The sequence below is a fragment of the Bolinopsis microptera genome, chromosome 11 (genome assembly GCF_026151205.1).
Source record: "Bolinopsis microptera isolate Bmic1 chromosome 11, MBARI_Bmic_1.0, whole genome shotgun sequence".
Classification (NCBI taxonomy): Eukaryota; Metazoa; Ctenophora; class Tentaculata; order Lobata; family Bolinopsidae; genus Bolinopsis; species Bolinopsis microptera.
The window spans coordinates 5,201,618-5,223,179 of NC_087082.1; the positions used below are offsets into that span (position 1 = coordinate 5,201,618).

The window sequence follows — 21,562 nt, forward strand, 5'->3', positions numbered from 1 at the left end:
AGATTAGAGTCGCTACTCACAACAAAACAAAATACAACAGGTAATCAAGAGGTTAATCAGTTCATAAGTAATTTGCCTCTTATTCCGTTTAACTTTCTCCATTGAATTTAGCGGATGTAGATTAACATGATGTAGATGCGGCAATGACACCACTAATCACACATGACATTGGGTGTGCACATTATAGTGTGCTGTAGTAATACTACCTACTTAGTACCTACCACCTACTTCTCGTCATTATTAAGCAGAGTGGCAAACTGCCAACAGATGAAGTAGGGTCTGAAGTAGTAGTCTCTTCATTTGAAAGATATTGGAAATCTGGGAGTTACTCCCAGATTTCCAATATCTTTCCCAGTGCTATTCAGATTAAAGTATTTACAACCTAATATGTACAGATGGGGTAAACGTACATTACCAGTAGTATTATTGTAGTGTAAATTTAGTACTGAATATTAATATGATCTACATGTAACATGAGTCACGTAACATGACCATCCTACTGTGTTAGAAATACGACAGTGTAGGGTGCTGGGTGTATTATTATCTGTGATTTATTACCTTTACACTGATAAGAACTGTCACACTAATGTCACATCTGTCACACATCTGTCACACATATGTCACACATCTGTCACACTAATGTCACATCTGTCACACTTCTGTCACACTAATATCACATCTGTTACATTAATGTCACACTACTGTTTGACTTATATAATCGAGTTCTGAACACAAAACTTGCTTTTAAATATTCAACTACTTTAAGGGGGCATACACCAAATCTGTCCAGACCAAATGACCTCATAGGCAGTTCAGTGACCTTCTAGCGCACCGTTTCCACACCAAAAAAAATTATTTTGGGAATACCCATTTTTGTAATCGAGCATTTCCTGGTTAAGAGTGCAATTTTCGGAAAAAATTATTTTGTGGTTGAGACGCTATAAGTTAATCATTTCTTGCGGTATCGGGTTGAAATTTTGCTCGCCGTTTATTCACATCTCTTTCAAGGTGTGTGTAAAATCTTGATATCGTATCTAAAAAGGCTGGTGTGTTATGAATTTTTAAAGTCAAAAAGCTAAAATTGTCCCTTTCAGGCTTATTTTAACAAAAAGTCAGTCAGGGAAGATCGGATTTTTTGATGCTTGACATCAAATTGTTCTCTGAATTCTGGCGCAGTTTTTGATGCCCTCAAAAATGTTTTTACTCATTCACCTTCTGATCTATTGGACCTCAAAGCCAAACAACAAATTTAGGCACATTTTTCGTTTTTAATATTTACTGATTTTTCTAAAATTTTGATGGGAATGTGCTAGTGACTTTTTGAAGGGTGAAAAATAACCGCAACTAGCACATTTATATATGAGTTATGAACAACAAAACACCCTAAAATGCTTCCCTTTGAAGTTATGGGAGAAAATGTGATTTTTTGGCTTTGCAGATAAAAAATCACATTTTCTCCCATAACTTCAAAGGGAATTCTCAAAATAATTTTTTTGGGTGTGGAAACGGTGCGCTAGAAGGTCACTGAACTGCCTATGAGGTCATTTGGTCTGGACGGCACAAACCACTGTTTTGGTGTATGCCCCCTTAATCTACTGTATTTTAGAGATGAACACGTGGGAATCACGTACAATCTATTTATATTAGCTGTACAGTGTACACATTACACATGTACATTAATTATCAATAATGTGAATTACACTGAGGCTTCCAAATACGAGCTAAAATAGTACTAACAGTACAAGTAGTATAAACTAGTGTACTACACAAGTAGTATAAACTAGTGTACTACACAAGTAGTATAAACTAGTGCACTACACAAGTAGTATAAACTAGTGTACTACACAAGTAGTATAAACTAGTGTACTACACAAGTAGTATAAACTAGTGTACTACACAAGTAGTATAAACTAGTGTACTACACAAGTAGTATAAACTAGTGTACTACACAAGTAGTATAAACTAGTGTACTACACAAGTAGTATAAACTAGTGCACTACACAAGTAGTATAAACTAGTGCACTACACAAGTAGTATAAACTAGTGCACTACACAAGTAGTATAAACTAGTGTACTACACAAGTAGTATAAACTAGTGTACTACACAAGTAGTATAAACTAGTGTACTACACAAGTAGTATAAACTAGTGTACTACACAAGTAGTATAAACTAGTGTACTACACAAGTAGTATAAACTAGTGCACTACACAAGTAGTATAAACTAGTGCACTACACAAGTAGTATAAACTAGTGCACTACACAAGTAGTATAAACTAGTGCACTACACAAGTAGTATAAACTAGTGCACTACACAAGTAGTATAAACTAGTGTACTACACAAGTATAACACATAATTTAACGTACACTAAACACATTTGTTCAGTGTGTGTCACTATTCTGTTATACACACGAAGTGTAGCATATTATATACTATTCTGTTATACACATTGGACATCATGATCCTGATGTTGAACAATTTCATTGAAATACAGAATAGAATAAAATAGAAGGGAAATAAAATAAAATAAAATAAAATATAATAAAATAATAAAGAATATATAGAATAGAATAGAATAGAATAGAATAGAATAGAATAGAATAGAATAGAATAGAATAGAATAAAAAATAGAATAGAATAAAATAAAAAATAGAATAATATAATGTTATTAAGTAGGAGCTGCTCGACTTATTGCATATTCAACTTATTGCATATTTAACTTATTGCATATTTATATACTCTAGTTGCATATATAACTTCACTTATACGCAGTTAGATTAGCGTATTTATATATAGTAATCCCCTTCTCAATTATTGAAACTGTTCCACGTCAATCGTTTAAAATAACAACATTTCAGCTTTAGTTTTTTTGTAAATTACACATAAAATTCATTTTAAATTTATCAATTACGGTAAAAATGAAAAAATTAAAGACAACAGCCTATACTACAAAATCTCAACTGTTGCGTTCTACTTCACATGGTTTCACAAAACGAAATTCCTAACAACTACACCCTACGCTAACGTGTAATTGTACCGTACATTATACACTGCTGCTATGATACCAAATCTACCAAATCTACCCTACAGGCTACAGTACAGTAATGACTTTATACTGTAGATGTGGATTAGGTAACAGGTGAGGAGGGGGCTGGGGGGGGGGGGGGGGGGGGGGCTGTAACCATGGTAACAGGTGAGGAGGGGGCTGTAACCATGGTAACAGGTGAGGAGGGGGAGGGGCCTGTAACCATGGTAACAGGTGAGGAGGGGGCTGTAACCATGGTAACAGGTGAGGAGGGGGATGTCACCATGGTAACAGGTGAGGAGGGGGCTGTAACCATGGTAACAGGTGAGGAGGGGGCTGTAACCATGGTAACAGGTGAGGAGGGGGCTGTAACCATGGTAACAGGTGAGGAGGGGGATGTCACCATGGTAACAGGTGAGGAGGGGGCTGTAACCATGGTAACAGGTGAGGAGGGGATGTAACCATGGTAACAGGTGAGGAGGGGATGTAACCATGGTAACAGGCGAGGAGGGGGATGTAACCATGGTAACAGGTGAGGAGGGGGGCTGTAACCATGGTAACAGGTAAGGAGGGGGGGGGCTGTAACCATGGTAACAGGCGAGGAGGGGGATGTAACCATGGTAACAGGTGAGGAGGGGGGCTGTAACCATGGTAACAGGTGAGGAGGGGGGCTATAACCATGGTAACAGGTGAGGAGGGGGGCTGTAACCATGGTAACAGGTAAGGAGGGGGGGGGCTGTAACCATGGTAACAGGCGAGGAGGGGGATGTAACCATGGTAACAGGTGAGGAGGGGGGCTGTAACCATGGTAACAGGTGAGGAGGGGGGCTATAACCATGGTAACAGGTGAGGAGGGGGGGGGCTGTAACCATGGTAACAGGTGAGGAGGGGGAGGGGGATGTCACCATGGTAACAGGTGAGGAGGGGGCTGTAACCATGGTAAAAGGTGAGGAGGGGGCTGTAACCATGGTAACAGGTGAGGAGGGGGGCTGTAACCATGGTAACAGGTGAGGAGGGGGGTGGGCATATTATTTTGACACGTTACAATTATTCCGGGATTTGATCGGTCATTAAGTGGAAGGATTTGCCTCTACTTATTTTGTACACTGTGTAGAATCTGTGTAGAATCTTAATATAATACCAGACACAGAGGCTACACTCTACAGAGAGCTTTACATTTCCTCACTTAACGTAATATTGTAACAGTTTTGTAAGATCTGTTGAACGCATGTATGTTATAAACTAGCAGCATTATTGGGATTATACAATATAAGATTCCTTACACTGAACACATATCCAGGAATGCTATGTGCATAAAATATAATGTACTTGTACAGGTGCGGCGGTGAGTTAGAGAGTTGGTGGGATTATTATGTCACCGTTATTAGAGTTTTACAGTTTAACAGTGCAAGATGCTACTAGTTTGTAGACTCCGCATATGTAGTTAACTTTATTTTCGATCATAACAAAAAACTGAGGTATTAAATATGTGTGAGGTAATGTGAGAAAAAGAAAACTACTGCTGAGAAAGCGTTCTAACAGTGACTGAAGCACTAACACAGTATTAGAGGGAGAATTATACCAATGTCTAGAGAGTATTACAGTACCAGTAAAGTTATAGAGATTCATTAAGCTGGAGTCTGGACAGTGCTTAGTAACACTGTACAAGGATAACAAGGGTAACACACTAGGTATTACACTACACTGATCCACCTTGTGTTTAACACTGATCCACCTTGTGTTTAACACGGTGTTTTAAGTTAACTAATGTAGAAACTTTTGATATTTGTACCTGTCGGACCATGAGTAGTAGTTCATGAGTATTTTATCTTTTACATAACCATTAAATTATAAACAACCATTAAACCTAATGGGATGTTAGCACTTATTATTATGCTCCACAATATACCCTAATAAGAATAACCTTAACATTTGCTCTGGAATTAGCGAGCTTAATTTGCGTTTATCTCCCTCCGTGATCTGAGATAAAGTAACCATGGTAACCAGGTGAAGTAACCATGGTAACCAGGTGAAGTAACCATGGTAACCAGGTGAAGTAACCATAGTAACCAGGTGAAGTAACCATGGTAACCACTAACCAGGTGAAGTAACCATGGCCTGGTAACCAGGTGAAGTAACCATGGTAACCAGGTGAAGTAACCATGGTAACCAGGTGAAGTAACCATGGTAACCAGATGAAGTAACCATGGTAACCAGATGAAGTAACCATGGTAACCAGGTGAAGTAACCATGGTAACCAGGTGAAGTAACCATGGTAACCAGGTGAAGTAACCATGGTAACCAGGTGAAGTAACCATGGTAACCAGGTGAAGTAACCATGGTAACCAGGTGAAGTAACTATGGTAACCAGGTGAAGTAACCATGGTTACCAGGTGAAGTAACCATGGTAACCAGGTGAAGTAACCATGGTAATTGGTAACCAGATGAAGTAACCATGGTAACCAGGTGAAGTAACCATGGTAACCAGGTGAATTAACCATGGTAACCAGGTGAAGTAACCATGGTAACCAGGTGAAGTAACCATGGTAACCAGGTGAAGTAACCATGGTAACCAGGTAACCAGGTGAAGTAACCACGGTAACGAGGCATTGGAAATAGATTTACTTTATTGAGAATCAACTGTCTAGCAACGTTAATTAAACCAGTATCTTTGCTTAATGTTTGCGGATGGTTACATCATCCAGCTCACCGGTTAAAAAATGTAATATCTCAAGTACAAGTTGAGCGACGTCTAAACTAATCAAGCAGTATAATATAAGATTCCTGCTGGATCCCTACACCGAACATGTATTATGTATATAATAAGCATAAGCTAGCAGTATTACTAATTAATAGTTATAATACGCTATACTAGTAGTTATTAAAATTATAAGCTTTAGATACTAGATAGGATAATATCTTATGCTGAAATGACGCACGTGGTGTCTATTTTATCCACTAAATTCTAAAAGCAAATGGCCATGGTACATTTACATATTAAATATATTCTCTACATTTGGTGTGTCTAATGTACTGATGTAATGTACTTGTGTAATGTACTTGTGACTTGTGTTATGTATTTGTGTAATGTACTGATGTAATGTACGTTTGTAATGTGTTTGTGTAATGTACTAATTTAATGTACTTGTGTTATATGTATTTGTGCAAGAGATCCGTTTTGTAAAATTTACAGGAGAACAATCAAATCGAGGGGGGATGTAATCATTAAATTGAAACATTATTTAAAAGAATATTAATAAAACAAGTAAGAGTACAAACTTAGGGACCTTGCCTGTACATGTTATACAATATACATTATACAATATATATTATAATTATGTTATAATTATGTTATAATTACCTGAGCACATCTGCTCCACCTTGGTGTAGTTAAGGGCGAGGGTATCGTTAATAAATCCCACCAGTTCGTTCCTGCTCAGCGTGTCCATGTTGTTTGACGTGCTCGTCACGTTTATTGGTAACGTCATTGGTGGCATCGTTACTACTTAGCTACTGAATACAGGTATTAGTTTGGCGGCATCGTTACTACTTAACTACTGAATATAGGTATCAGTTTGGTGGCATCGTTACTACTTAACTACTGAATATAGGTATTAGTTTAATTTGGTGGCATCGTTACTACTTAGCTAATGAATACAGGTATTAGTTTGGTGGCATCGTTACTACTTAACTACTGAATATAGGTATTAGTTTGGTGGCATCGTTACTACTTAGCTACTGAATACAGGTATTAGTTTGGTGGCATCGTTACTACTTAGCTACTGAATACAGGTATTAGTTTGGTGGCATCGTTACTACTTAGCTACTGAATACAGGTATTAGTTTGGTGGCATCGTTACTACTTAGCTACTGAATATAGGTATTAGTTTGGCGGCATCGTTACTACTTAGCTACTGAATACAGGTATTAGTTTGGTGGCATCGTTACTACTTAACTACTGAATACAGGTATCAGTTTGGTGGCATCGTTACTACTTAGCTACTGAATACAGGTATCAGTTTGGTGGCATCGTTACTACTTAGCTACTGAATACAGGTAGCAGTTTGGTGGCATCGTTACTACTTAGCTACTGAATATAATAGGTATTAATACATGTGGTAGATATCCACATATTTTATAATATTCAGAAGGAAGTACCTTCCTCAGTACAAAGTGTTACCCCTCTCATCATATATACATTATACATACATAATATTATATTCTAGAAGATTCACTTCCTTTATCTTTGGAATGTAGAGCCTGTATAATGTTAAAACTATGTTTTCATAAACAGATGTTATTTTATATGTGGGAGTACTAGATAACAGAGAGAACACTTCATGCTTTACTGCATATTGATCTAATATAGAGACTATCTAGTTACTAATACATTAAGTAATGTTATCTCAAATTATACATTTCGTTTATCAATTATTAGTTTTAGAAATACACGTGATGGATGAATCATTAGTTTTTTTAGATAACGACATTATGTTATCAAAACAATAAATTAAGTATCAAATCATCTGTTAAAAACATAATATTATATTAATTCTAGATAAAACCAATTGGAATCAATTTTACAGGCAGATATCAACTGAAATGAATAATAAAACAGGTCGACACAGCTGAAAGTCAATAAACAGGGTCGGGTGGTAGTGGTATATATCCTCAGATGGCCTCATTTCACATCCTGACAGTTTCTATAAAAACAGGAGCCTCACTAGTGACGACTCTGACAACAGGTGCCTCCATCTGCGCACTCATAAACCCCACCACCATATTAGTCAGGGTGTGTTGCACGTGCACAGTCGCCACACCCTCCTCACCTTTCTCCACTGCTACAAACCCACACATCCTACTCTCCTTGTGCTGGAAGCACGCGTCCAGCGCAGCGCGCGGGTCCGTGCAGTAAGGTAGTTTGTGTGCCACGGTCACTGCTATTAGCTTGTTGATGATCTGCTCTCCGTTGCCAGTGGTTACGATACCAAGGGAAGGTGTTGTGTAACTCCCTGCACCGTGGGTACAGCACTGTCCTGATGGTAAACACGCGTTAATATTTAACTTATATTAATGGTAAATACACATTAATATTTGACTACTGATTTTGTACTTCTGCCATCGGTAAAGTCACAGAAAGAGAACATACCAGAAATACTTCAACAAATAATCGAGCCACTGACATTGTAATTGAAAGTTCATGCCACCTTGAATAAATACTAGTTGAGATGGCTAGTGCAGTGGTACCTACCATGAACACTGTTACTACTCACTATAGAGCTATAACTGTATGTCCAGTTAGAACAAACTAATTACCACTCTGTATTACACCACTATTTACACAACTACACGTGTTCAGTTATCCGCTTATTGGAAACTGTTCATTACCGAGTGTAAAGTATAGTAACTTTCACCACTTAAAAGCTAGGGATGTACAAGTAGAATTGTCCTATAAAGATATATCATTGTACAGGGCAATATTAAAGCTTACCAAGTCTGCCGCTGTACTTGTAAACACTGCCCCCTGAGGAAGTTGCACAGGTGATATCACCAGTACTATCAATACATACAACTCCCACTGTGTCCTCAACACCATCTGGTCCTTCTTCTTTCTCATGGTTAGATGCTATTTTACTACTTTCGCTAAACGAGACTTCTTTCTTTATTTCATCCGGATCTTTGATAGCTACCTCAGGGTCGACCTTCCGTCTTTTTGCGGGTAATTTACCATTGAAGTACTTTTCGGCTTTGTAGAACATCTTGATACTTCTTTTTGTACAGATGTTGGTTTGGCAGATGACAGCATCTTTCTGAGAGTACCGATCAATAGCACTTTGTCCCACCATGATCCTGGGAGGAATGTACTGTGAGGTATTTTCCAGGGTGTCCCTAGCCATCATCTCCACTATCTTTATAGGGTGTCTAACATTTTCCAGATCACCAGCACAGTGAAATCCGGAGACTGTCGAGCAGATAGAAGCCTCGGTCCTTGTCTTTTTATCATCTGTAATAGAACTTCCCAAGCCAGCATTAGTGAGAGGGGAATCTTCTAATAGAAGTGATCCGGCTACAGCAGCATCAGTAGCACTTCTCCCACCAGCTAATAGTGCGGACACTTCACTGCATACACTTTTGCATAAGATCTTTAGGAGTTTGTTTGTTTCATGTGAACAGTTTCCAGCTCCAGTGTGAACTGCGACAATGTGCGGCATAAATCCACATCGTCACCATAGTGTTACCATAGCAACCACATCGTCATCATTACATCTGAAATCTTATGTTGTTGTTGAGGTAAAAATAAATGAAAGATTTCAGTTACTAGCAGCTTACTAGGTTACTAGAATTTCAGTTATTGGCTCGTTTATATACGGAAGGTTAACATTTTGAATCATTTCATGAACGTATCGCAGCAGATCTATTTGGGGCACAAATATCTTAATTCATATGGGAGTTATAAACTTTAGTGACCTAAAAGAGTCATTTATAAGGAGCATCAATGTTGAATCAGCACAGAATATACACCTTGTTAAAGAATCATTATTAATCTAATGCTGTTTAATTCTACAGTAACTTAATAATTAAAACAAAACATAATGTGAAAACCGAAAACAAAAAGTAAAATCCCATCTATGGAAGAATTATAACACCTTCCTAGGGAAATGATATGAACACACTCTTCTATTCTACTTTTTAATAAAAGGGATAATATTAAGTTCTCCAGGACCATGAGCATAACCACAACTAGAAGCAGACAGATTACAACCTTGGGGATGATGTTCATAAAACCAACACAGTTTCGACTTCTTTAAAGCTGCGCTGTCATATTTCCTGTTGGGCGTTTTCCGATAGCTGGACTTTTTAGTTTCCTTTGACCAGTCTCTCAGGGAAACCATACCATTTCTAATGGTAAATAACTGATGGAAATTTCTCAAAACAGTTTGGATACCTCCATTTTGGTCTTTAAGAGCCTCTTCAAAGTCAATGTTTTGTTTGATAGCAGAAATTATTTCTTTCAGATGAATAGATTTGCCTGCAGACCAAGCGGTTTCTCCTCCCTTAACATCTTGCAGCAGTAAAGAAGCAGTAAAGTTAACTATTCTAGAGCACAGTGTCTTGTCCAATTTGGAACCGTTCCTGATTTTAATGTCTTTGGATCTTACAACACAATTCAAATTACTCTGATTGCCAGAATGCCCCCTGACCACATCAAGGATGAGTTTCTGTTTAATTTTATGATCAGTTTCAGTGTAATATCTTCCTTCGGATACAAAACAAGTTCGTTTAGTAGATGGGATTTTCATTACATCTCGTTGATACTTGAACCCAAAATCAGATATTACTGACTCTACAAAGTTCAAATAACAGTGGTATGTGGAGAGAGTAGCATTTGTTCTAGAGTACTTGGCAGTAAAATTCCACGTGCAGCAGGGTAAGACAAAGAAATCACAGTTGTATGAAATCATTGATGCTACATATGGCAACCAAGGGGTAAGTTCATCTGAATGATTTCCTATTAGCCAGTTGTGATCCGAGATTTCATTCCAGCTCTGAGGGTCAAAAAATTTCTCACACAATTTACTATTAGAAAACAATGTATACCAAATATTTCTGGATTTAACATCTATACCGATGCCACTAAATTTCTCTTGATTTAAGAGGTAAACAAGAAGCCCATTTCCACAACCTATATCAACAAATTTAACATAGTCTTGAGCATTATCTGCATATCGAGATTTCCAAAGACAGATAAGATATGATGCTATACCAATATCTTCATGTATGAATTTACTTGGATCTGTTTGCATGTCCCAAGCATCAAATATGTCTTGGGCATACTTTTCTTTTAGATGATTATATGTCAGATAGTATTGTTTAGGACACACAGCAGCATTAGGAGGAGTTTTAAATTTAAAATCATCTGCAGTCAACCATTTAACAACTTTTTGGATCTTAAAACTTAAGGAAGAGTTTTCAGGCTGTTTCTCCCATATCTTGGACCTCATCTTAACCTTGCATAGTCCTTTTTCGTAGCACACATATAAGAAACAATGAATTTCTTTGCTCACTGAGTCAAACACTGATACTATAAAATTCGATTCTGTCCTAGCGGCAACAAATTTTTGATGATGACCTTTGCTCAAAAGAACTTCTCCACTGATTATTATTTCTGGATTGAAGGTGTTTATATCAGAAATTCCAAAGAGTGGACGTTTTAAGAGATCATGAACTAATTCAGGTAGTGCTGGTTCATTTTCCAGTACGCAGTACTTTATGTCTTCAAAAATGAGCTGAGGCCTACTGGAGAGTGTATCAAAGACACTTACAAAGTTTTTAACATCCTGCTGTGTAACTTCAAAGTCCTTGTCCCCAATTGAGTTCATTGTCATGTTGGTAATATACTACACCTGGGCCTGCAAGAGGAAGTTAGAATCAAATTGTAAGCAGTGTGATTTACAATTTATTATTATAAAAAAAAAAAATGAAATCTTTCAAATCAAACAATTACATACGATTACACAATGGATTAAATTAAAAAATGCATCCTGAAAGTATAATATGTAGATTTGCAAACTATTTTTATATGCAAAAGACTTAAAATTTCTGTAATTAAACGACTTGTAATTGTGGATCACCAAAACACAGATATCGAGTGCAGATGCAACTCCTGTACAAGCATGGGCCCAGCCAAAATTAAAATATACCACCACAAATAACCAAAATAATTACCAATCAAATTAATTATCAATCAGATCATATAATATTTGAGTTGTGAAAGTGCGATGTTAGCAGTTAGTATAGGTGGAATGGAGACAGTTTAAAAGTTGAATATTATGCATCAGCTACCAAACATTAGGTATGGATCCTCTTTGATGAGGGAGTGCGCAGAAAAGAAAAGGTACATACACGTTACCTTGTCTACAAATAAAAAGTGAAACTAGCAACGTCAATCAAATGAATATGGTTTGTTTCATTGATTTACATCTGTCTCCAAAGAGGCATCCGATTCTGAATCAGTGCTCCTCGTCAAACTTTTCTCACACATGTGAGCAGTAAGCTTGGATTTAAATTCTGTAACATGGGATCGTTCACATATTATGTAATCACTACATATGGACACGTTCATTTGAGTTTGAGGATATTGGTAAACAAAAATAATAGCGTTTTTGACGATAGTGGCTTAATTTTGACATCTATTAACCTAGCACGTTCAGAAGTTCTGAACATTAGCCACGTAACCCATACTCCCATATGCACTGTTCAGAAAGAAAATCTATTGTTGTTAGGCACTATAATGTTTCAAATGTCACATTTTTGTGACTTAGTTAACTGCAGTTGTCTAATTATCATTCCTTGGTCTGAAACATAGTAGATTAGGTCAATCTAACAATTATGATACAGCATTGGTTAAAGGGCACGGATCGAACGGTTACAAGGCAATATTTAGGTAACTTTGTCACACTCAGAATACCATACCTCTATTCTACTGTGAGGTGTCCTCAAAACCCTTTTTACTCATTATTTGATGGTTGATCTACCAAGTATGGAGTACCAATCATAGCCCTAAAATATGTTGCTTTGAATAGATAGCTATTACAGGCACTTGGTTATTGGGAAATGAGGTTAATTCTGTCACAATATATGGAATTTAAAATTTTGGGCGAATTATTTATATCTGATTTTGGTTTGAAAGGTGGAAAAACTTTACATGATGACAATGTAGTTGATGCAAGTTAAGATCAGTTGATGTTTACATTGTCACAAAAAATTATACGAAATCGTAAATAGGTTAAAAACAATGATTATATAATGAAATAGTCTCTTATAATAACTCTTATAATAACTGATGTGACAAAGTAAACATGTCTTGCCCCTATTTTGAAGATCTATATATTCTATAACTCTTTTAGAATTCAACATTCTTTCAGAAAAAATTGGTAGAATATTGTCCAGAACATCAGAGCTCAAGTTTAACAATTTTAGGTTAAATTTGTCAAAGTCACTAAAAATGTGACAAAATTAACTTTTCCTGCCCCAACAATTTCAAGATAGTGTGTAAAAATTAGCATAGGCTGCCTTATTACCTAAATAAATCAATCCAAACTACAAAAAAATATATGTTAATGTGATGACGATTACCCAACTGTAATAATAACTGATGTGACAAAGTAAACATGTCTTGCCCCTATTTTGAAGATCTATAACTCTATTAGAATTCAATACTCTTTCAGAAACGATTGGTAGAATATTGTCCAGAACATCAGAGCTCAAGTTTAGCAATTTTAGGCTAAATTTGTCAAAGTCACTAAAAATGTGACAAAATTAACTTTTCCTGCCCCATCAATTTCAAGATAGTGTGTAAAAATTAGCATAGGCTGCTTTATTACCTAAATAAATCAATCCAAACTACAAAAGTACAATGCGTGTTAATTGTATACATTACCCTAAGTTCATATATTGAATGATATATAATTTTCTGTGTCACAACACAATTGGTCTTTTCTTTTCATGGTTAGACGCTATTGTACGATCTTTCGCTAAATCGAGTTCTTTCTTTTTTCATCGGGGACCCTTTAATAGCTACTCAGAGTTGACCTTCATCTTTTATGGGTAATTACATTGAAGTACTTTCGGCTTTGAGAACATCTTGATACTATTTTTGTACAGATTTGGTTTGGCAAAATGACAGCACTTTCTGAGAGTACCGATCATATAGTACTTTGTCCCACATGATCCTGGGAGGAATGACGTAGTATTTTCAGGGTGTCTAGCCATCATACTCCACGATCTATATGGTGTCAACATTTTCAATCAAAGTGACAATCAGGCTGTAGAGCAGATAGAAGCTGTCCTTGTTTTATCATCGTAATATACTTCAGCCGCATTAGAGAGGGGAATCTTCTACCTAGAAGTAATCCGGCTACAGCACATCAGTGCACTTCTCCACAGTAATAGTGCGGACATACTGCATACCAATTTTGCATAAGATCTTAGAGTTTGTTGGTTTCATGTGAAATTTCCAGCTTACGTGAACTGCGAAATGGCGGCCAATCCACATCGTGTCACATAGTGTTATATAGAACCACATTCCATATCATCTGAAATCCTTATGGTTGTTGAGGTAAAATAAATGAAATTAGTATAGCACTTCTTAGTTACTAGAATTTCAGTTATTGGCTCGTTTATATACAGAAGGTTAACATTTTGAATCATTTCATGAACGTAATCGCAGCAGATCTATTTGGGGCACAAATATCTTAATTCATATGGGAGTTATAAACTTTAGTGACCTAAAAGGTCATTTATAAGGAGCTCAATGTTGAATCAGCACAGAATATACACCTTGTTAAAGAATCATTATTAATCTAATGCTGTTTAATTCTACAGTAACTTAATAATTTAAAACAAAACATAATGTGAAAACCGAAAACAAAAAGTAAAATCCCATCTATGGAAGAATTATAACACCTTCCTAGGGAAATGATATGAACACACTCTTCTATTCTACTTTTTTAATAAAAGGGATAATATTAAGTTCTCCAGGACCATGAGCATAACCACAACTAGAAGCAGACAGATTACAACCTTGGGATGATGTTCATAAAACCAACACGTTTCGACTTCTTTAAAGCTGCGCTGTCATATTTCCTGTTGGGCGTTTTCCGATAGCTGGACTTTTTAGTTTCCTTTGACCAGTCTCTCAGGGAAACCATACCATTTCTAATGGTAAATAACTGATGGAAATTTCTCAAAAACAGTTTGGATACCTCCATTTTGGTCTTTAAGAGCCTCTTCAAAGTCAATGTTTTGTTTGATAGCAGAAATTATTTCTTTCAGATGAATAGATTTGCCTGCAGACCAAGCGGTTTTCTCCTCCCTTAACATCTTGCAGCAGTAAAGAAGCAGTAAAGTTAACTATTCTAGAGCACAGTGTCTTGTCCAATTTGGAACCGTTCCTGATTTTAATGTCTTTGGATCTTACAACACAATTCAAATTACTCTGATTGCCAGAATGCCCCCTGACCACATCAAGGATGAGTTTCTGTTTAATTTTATGATCAGTTTCAGTGTAATATCTTCCTTCGGATACAAAACAAGTTCGTTTAGTAGATGGGATTTTCATTACATCTCGTTGATACTTGAACCCAAAATCAGATATTACTGACTCTACAAAGTCAAATAACAGTGGTATGTGGAGAGAGTAGCGTTTGTTCTAGAGTACTTGGCAGTAAAATTCCACGTGCAGCAGGGTAAGACAAAGAAATCACAGTTGTATGAAATCATTGATGCTACATATGGCAACCAAGGGGTAAGTTCATCTGAATGATTTCCTATTAGCCAGTTGTGATCCGAGATTTCATTCCAGCTCTGAGGGTCAAAAAATTTCTCACACAATTTACTATTAGAAAACAATGTATACCAAATATTTCTGGATTTAACATCTATACCGATGCCACTAAATTTCTCTTGATTTAGGAGGTAAACAAGAAGCCCATTTCCACAACCTATATCAACAAATTTAACATAGTCTTGAGCATTATCTGCATATCGAGATTTCCAAAGACAGATAAGATATGATGCTATACCAATATCTTCATGTATGAATTTACTTGGATCTGTTTGCATGTCCCAAGCATCAAATATGTCTTGGGCATACTTTTCTTTTAGATGATTATATGTCAGATAGTATTGTTTAGGACACACAGCAGCATTAGGAGGAGTTTTAAATTTAAAATCATCTGCAGTCAACCATTTAACAACTTTTTGGATCTTAAAACTTAAGGAAGAGTTTTCAGGCTGTTTCTCCCATATCTTGGACCTCATCTTAACCTTGCATAGTCCTTTTTCGTAGCACACATATAAGAAACAATGAATTTCTTTGCTCACTGAGTCAAACACTGATACTATAAAATTCGATTCTGTCCTAGCGGCAACAAATTTTTGATGATGACCTTTGCTCAAAAGAACTTCTCCACTGATTATTATTTCTGGATTGAAGGTGTTTATATCAGAAATTCCAAAGAGTGGACGTTTTAAGAGATCATGAACTAATTCAGGTAGTGCTGGTTCATTTTCCAGTACACAGTACTTTATGTCTTCAAAAATGAGCTGAGGCCTACTGGAGAGTGTATCAAAGACACTTACAAAGTTTTTAACATCCTGCTGTGTAACTTCAAAGTCCTTGTCCCCAATTGAGTTCATTGTCATGTTGGTAATATACTACACCTGGGCCTGCAAGAGGAAGTTAGAATCAAATTGTAAGCAGTGTGATTTACAATTTATTATTATTTAAAAAAAAAATGAAATCTTTCAAATCAAACAATTACATACGATTACACAATGGATTAAATTAAAAAATGCATCCTGAAAGTATATGTAGATTTGCAAACTATTTTTATATGCGCAAAAGACTTAAAATTTCTGTAATTAAACGACTTGTAATTGTGGATCACCAAAACACAGATATCGAGTGCAGATGCAACTCCTGTACAAGCATGGGCCCAGCCAAAATTAAAATATACCACCACAAATAACCAAAATAATTACCTATCAAATTAATTATCAATCAGATCATATAATATTTGAGTTGTGAAAGTGCGATGTTAGCAGTTAGTATAGGTGGAATGGAGACAGTTTAAAAGTTGAATATTATGCATCAGCTACCAAACATTAGGTATGGATCCTCTTCGATGAGGGAGTGCGCAGAAAAGAAAAGGTACATACACGTTACCTTGTCTACAAATAAAAAGTGAAACTAGCAACGTCAATCAAATGAATATGGTTTGTTTCATTGATTTACATCTGTCTCCAAAGAGGCATCCGATTCTGAATCAGTGCTCCTCGTCAAACTTTTCTCACACATGTGAGCAGTAAGCTTGGATTTAAATTCTGTAACATGGGATCGTTCACATATTATGTAATCACATTTTGGACAATTTTTAATAAGTTTTACACATAGCTTTTGTGTTAAAATTACAGTAGCGTAATTATTTGGAAACCCCCTCCCCCTCGGCTGATTACGTAATATGTGAACATTGATGAAAACTGGCCACGGGCCTAAATATTACATATCAATCAATTACAATTCGTTAACATTACCAATATTAAAAACTGTCAAAAATATTTAAGAAAGTATTCTCTAGCCAAAGGGCTCAATATTTAAATCTAAATCTTCAATATTGTCTGGTTTAGGTCGCAACTTGGGCCCTCTGTCCCCCCCCCCTTATCGAAATAACTGTTGTCTTTAATACCTCAAAGCGCAAGCGCTTTCTAAGATATGTAACTGAGTCTGAATATCTCTGACCCGTTGGAGATTCCATCTTTTGTAATATGTGATCAACCCCATATTATCAACCTCTTTTTTAAAGAACTTTCGTTTTATTACAATACATATATAATATACAAAATTGGTTTTTTTTCGACCTCTTGAACATTGAATGGAACATGATTCCATTTGGTATGAGTCCTCATGAAGACACTTTTGGCAAAAGCATTGGTGGTTGTACTGGGTAGTGAATGAAAAAATATATAAAAATATATATATTCTCCCACCAACAAAAATTTATCAAAACATTATTCTATTTTCAAAAACTTAATCAAACTTCGCAGTGGAATAAAGATTTATAAAACACTTGTCCAATGTCTCTTTATTAGATCTGTTTCGGTTTTTATTTATTTTTTTAATTTTTTTAATTTTTTTGCACGATTGAAATTATTCAAACAATATACACATAATATAACAATAACCCTATACAAAATTTCTATATAGAAATTCAATAAAAAATCTTAGAAAATTTCATAAAAACCCTTTGTTGTAGTAGTAAAAGTAGCTAATTCAATTTGTTGGCTCTAAATTAATATCTAAATCTGATATCTTAACTTTACTACCGCTTTTTATCCCTCTTTCTCCTCAAAGAGCAATTATTGTCGTTCTTAATAAGTCAAGTCTTATTCTTTTCCTGTGGGGGTTCCCATTTGTAGCGCGATGGACTACTGGGCCGCGCATCCACTAATGCTTCTCGCAACCTTCTCGAAAGTCTGCCCGAGAGTTAATAGAACTATTAGTATTTTCGAAATCAATCTTGACGGATGTTACTCGTCTAAATTTCTTCGAAGTAGCGCGCGCCGCTTTCTTCTCGATGGCACGAGCTACGAAGTAGCGCGCGCCGGGCCAGATCATTAACAATGGTCAAAGTCAATCCTGTAAAAGTATACTCCTTGTTTAGTAATTTATTTATATTTGTGTTTTTCTTTCCAGACTATCACCGGTCATGCTAAATTTTGTATCACGTGGTGACCCCCACTGTCGCTTCACTATAGGGGGACGATACTTCGTGCGCGGCGGGTCATACAACGTATGACGAGCTAAATTATAATGACATCAGTGTGTTTAAATTAATTGTTGACATCACTCTGTAAACTGTGCGTCTTTGGCGTGTGTCTTGTTGGAATTATGTCTCAATCCTTATGCATATCGGTGAGATCATGCGAAGGATCAGGATTGACATCGTGAATCGAGGCGGCGCTCATTCTGTCATTCCACTGAATCTCTATTCGATTCCGCTTGACGGATGTTACTCGTCTAAATTTCTTCGAAGTAGCGCGCGCCGCTTTCTTCTCGAAATGTTAGCGCGCGCCGGGCCAGATCATTAACAATGGTCAACAATTAGTGCCACTGCCACGATGTAGCGCGCGCCGGGTTAGTCCATTAACAATGGAAAATTCAAGTCCTTGACCACTTTATATTTTGTATCACGTCGTGACCCCCATTGTCGTTTTACTAAGTGGTTAGTGGAAACAGTTTTTATTTCCCCTGTACCGTTTCTACGATACAGGGGGGGGGGGGGGGGGGGGCTCGTCGGGTTATATACAACGTATAACAATTTATATTTTTATCTACTAGTACTACTACTAGTACCTGGTACCACTACAGTCTACACACGTCAACGGGTGATACTCGTAAAATATTTTTTGGACTCGTCGACGAGTCCAACTCGGTGCGCGTCTTGGTAGTAGGTTATAAACCTACAACTATACACGCTGCCGAGAACGTTTGATAAGATCGCTTTTGAATGGTGAAAAATGCTTCAAATAGACTAATTTAATGGCGAATCATTGGATCAAGGAGATGGAAATTCTTACTTTTCCACCACATTTATTCCTTCTATAATTATAAAGCGCGACACTTTTTAGAATGTAACCGTGCGTCCTAACAATTTAAACAGTCTTATTTTGGTACAAAATGAGGAATAAATAAAGTTTAACAACAGATAAAGGTGAACAAAACAAGTAAGAATAATCACATGATTTAATTATAATACACTTTGCGGTTGCCTATAATACTACGTTCTTTAATATTTTTAATAATACAGTATACACATGTTGAGCGATGGGTTTGGGGTTCGAATCCAATAACAATAGAATGTCATTAACAATAACATAATATCCTTTCACGAACGTTTCATATAAAATAACAGGGCTATTCATATCATACCTTTTCAAATTAAACGATGGTGCTTGGTGATGATTATTGATAAAGTCGGAGATAATAATGTTATAGATTATAAGTAAGAAGATAAAATCTTGAGATGTTAACATAGCCCTAAGCCTTTATCGGGTTGGTATCATGGAGCAAAAAGAGATGACACTCCGGCCACAGTATTCATGTTTATCTTTAATTTGTCCTCTAAAACGAGGTCAAGTTGAACCAAAGGCTTGAAATGCGGTCAACAGGGCCCTCGTTAAACGTTTGATTCAACAATAAAAACTAGGATAATATACAGATATTGTGTATATTTCACGGGATTTAATATCTTAACAAAAATTGCATCAATTTATCGTACAAATAACTAACCAAATAATCTTAGCTATTGATAGCCGACCAGTAAGCCAGTATTTATTATAAAGCTTATGTTAGCTTCCTCGTGCGAGTGTGTTAAACTTAATGAGCCCGGGCGGCAATAGCGAGACTAAATCAGTCCTGACAATCATAAACCAATTATATAAATCCTAGAAGACTATTCTGCTCGACTAATGGTAGAAATTTCAGAATATTAGATAGGTCAACGTAAAGTGTACACTCGCACCTCAGTGACCTTTAATATGTACACAGTGTCCGTAGGGCTACAGGAACAATCTAGTGTTATGTTATGTACATCATGTTGTGGAGAGGTCACAGGACGCTCGAGGAGGATACAAGCATCACGTGACTTGTAAACTAGCACGTGCAATGTGTATCACGTGACTTGTAAAATAGCACGTGCAATGTGTATCACGTGACTTGTAAATTAGCACGCGCATCACGTGGACAAACACTCCTCCAGCGACTCCAGTACCATGTCTCTGTCCAGTTTGTTGAGAAGTCCGTATTGGATTATCTCGTCTACTAGAGCTCCTGGGTCCTCTTGCTCGTTTATATCCGTACTCATTATACGCACCTGACACAGGGTACCGTGTTTGTTAATTAGTTAATTAGTTAATTAGTTAACTAGTTAATTAGTTAATTAGTTAATTAGTTAATTAGTTAATTCTATCTCAGATAAATATCAAATCTGAGATTGGGACAAAATTTGAATTTAAAGCAATTCTTGAAGCTTCCTATATGCTATATTCACTGGTAAAACTCATTTCATAACATGCTGCATTTAGAAAAATTAATGCTTTATATAATAGATGATAAATGGATAGTAATTTCGTACTGATAACAATTATTATTATTGTAAGTAAGTTAGCTAGTTGGTTAATAAGTAAGTTATCTGGCTAGTTAGATTGTACGTACCATGTTATCGTTCATCTGGAACTCTAATTTTAGGTGCAGATTCCCACTCACAGCACTAGGGTTTAGCTGACACTTTATACACAGGATCTGGGATTAGTTAGTTAGTTAGTTAGTTAGTTAGTTAGTTAGTTAGTTAGTTATTTAGTTAGTTAGTTAGTTAGTTAGTTAGCGAGTTAGTTAGTTAGTTATTTGGTGAGTTAGTTAGTTAGTTAGTTATTTGGTGAGTTAGTTAGTTATTTAGTTAGTTAGTTAGTTAGTTAGTTAGCGAGTTAGTTAGTTAGTTATTTGGTGAGTTAGTTAGTTAGTTAGTTATTTGGTGAGTTAGTTAGTTAGTTAGTTAGTTAGTAAGTAAGTTAGTTAGTTAGTTAGTTAGTTATTTGGTGAGTTAGTTAGTTAGTTAGTTAGTTAGTTAGTTAGTTAGTAAGTTAGTTAGTTAGTAAGTAAGTTAGTTAGTTAGTTAGTTAGTTGGTTCGTTAGCTAGTTAGTTAGCTAGTTAGTTAGTTAGTTAGTTAGTTAGTTAGTTATTTGGTGAGTTAGTTAGTTAGTTAGTTATTTGGTGAGTTAGTTAGTTAGTTCTCTCTCTCTCTGGTTTGGTCAACGGTTTCTGGCCTCCTAGTGAAGAGGGAGGCCTTCTCGCCGTGCCCACAGAGTGTGACTCCTGCTAGCCACACTCCAGGACTCCCTAAGTATATACAAAAGCATAGAATAATAGATATCAACGCAACAGACCTCTGGAGTCTCGAAGCTGTTACTACCTTGCTC

General features: G+C 36.3%; 5 protein-coding genes across 20 annotated transcripts in view; all 5 read right to left on the reverse strand.

Annotated features, from left to right (window-relative positions):
• LOC134823540 (microtubule-associated protein RP/EB family member 3-like) overlaps positions 1–21,562 on the reverse strand; it is a 114,016-nt gene that overhangs the window by 14,557 nt on the left and 77,897 nt on the right. Inside the window, exon 2 of the mRNA XM_063835055.1 lies at positions 6,386–6,539. Within this exon, the coding sequence (XP_063691125.1) occupies positions 6,386–6,521 (136 nt within the window). The 5' untranslated portion in view covers positions 6,522–6,539. The remainder of the gene's footprint in view (positions 1–6,385; positions 6,540–21,562) is intronic.
• Positions 7,481–9,452, reverse strand: LOC134822863 (threonine aspartase 1-like). The gene is made up of 2 exons (XM_063834130.1): positions 8,516–9,452; positions 7,481–8,060 (listed from the first exon to the last, which is right to left on the reverse strand). Exons 1-2 carry the CDS (start codon positions 9,234–9,236, stop codon positions 7,711–7,713), a joined length of 1,071 nt encoding a protein of 356 aa, XP_063690200.1. The 5' UTR covers positions 9,237–9,452; the 3' UTR covers positions 7,481–7,710.
• Positions 9,708–11,411, reverse strand: LOC134822862 (probable tRNA (uracil-O(2)-)-methyltransferase). The gene has a single exon (XM_063834129.1). It carries the CDS (start codon positions 11,409–11,411, stop codon positions 9,708–9,710), a length of 1,704 nt encoding a protein of 567 aa, XP_063690199.1.
• On the reverse strand, positions 14,601–16,084 carry LOC134823279 (probable tRNA (uracil-O(2)-)-methyltransferase). Its single transcript, XM_063834689.1, is given in 4 exon segments — positions 14,601–14,777; positions 14,779–14,907; positions 15,149–15,201; positions 15,204–16,084. Coding segments are annotated over 4 exon segments (1,002 nt in total). The 5' UTR covers positions 15,847–16,084.
• Positions 19,470–21,562, reverse strand: part of LOC134823535 (nuclear receptor-binding protein-like) — a 42,066-nt gene continuing 39,973 nt past the window's right edge. For all 16 annotated transcript variants that reach the window (XM_063835045.1, XM_063835051.1, XM_063835050.1 and 13 more), the window contains 2 exons: positions 20,801–20,887; positions 19,470–20,459 (listed from right to left, as the gene is read on the reverse strand). In XM_063835045.1, coding sequence (XP_063691115.1) covers positions 20,322–20,459; positions 20,801–20,887 — 225 coding nt within the window. In that variant the 3' untranslated portion in view covers positions 19,470–20,321. The remainder of the gene's footprint in view (positions 20,460–20,800; positions 20,888–21,562) is intronic.

Coding starts and splice junctions, on each gene's coding strand:
- LOC134822863 (XM_063834130.1), bottom strand. CDS start 9,236: ATGCCGCACATTGTCGCAGTTCACACTGGAGCTGGAAACTGTTCACAT. Junction 8,061..8,515: donor CAAGTACAGCGGCAGACTTG/GTAAGCTTTAAT, acceptor GTTTACCATCAG/GACAGTGCTGTACCCACGGT.
- LOC134822862 (XM_063834129.1), bottom strand. CDS start 11,411: ATGACAATGAACTCAATTGGGGACAAGGACTTTGAAGTTACACAGCAG.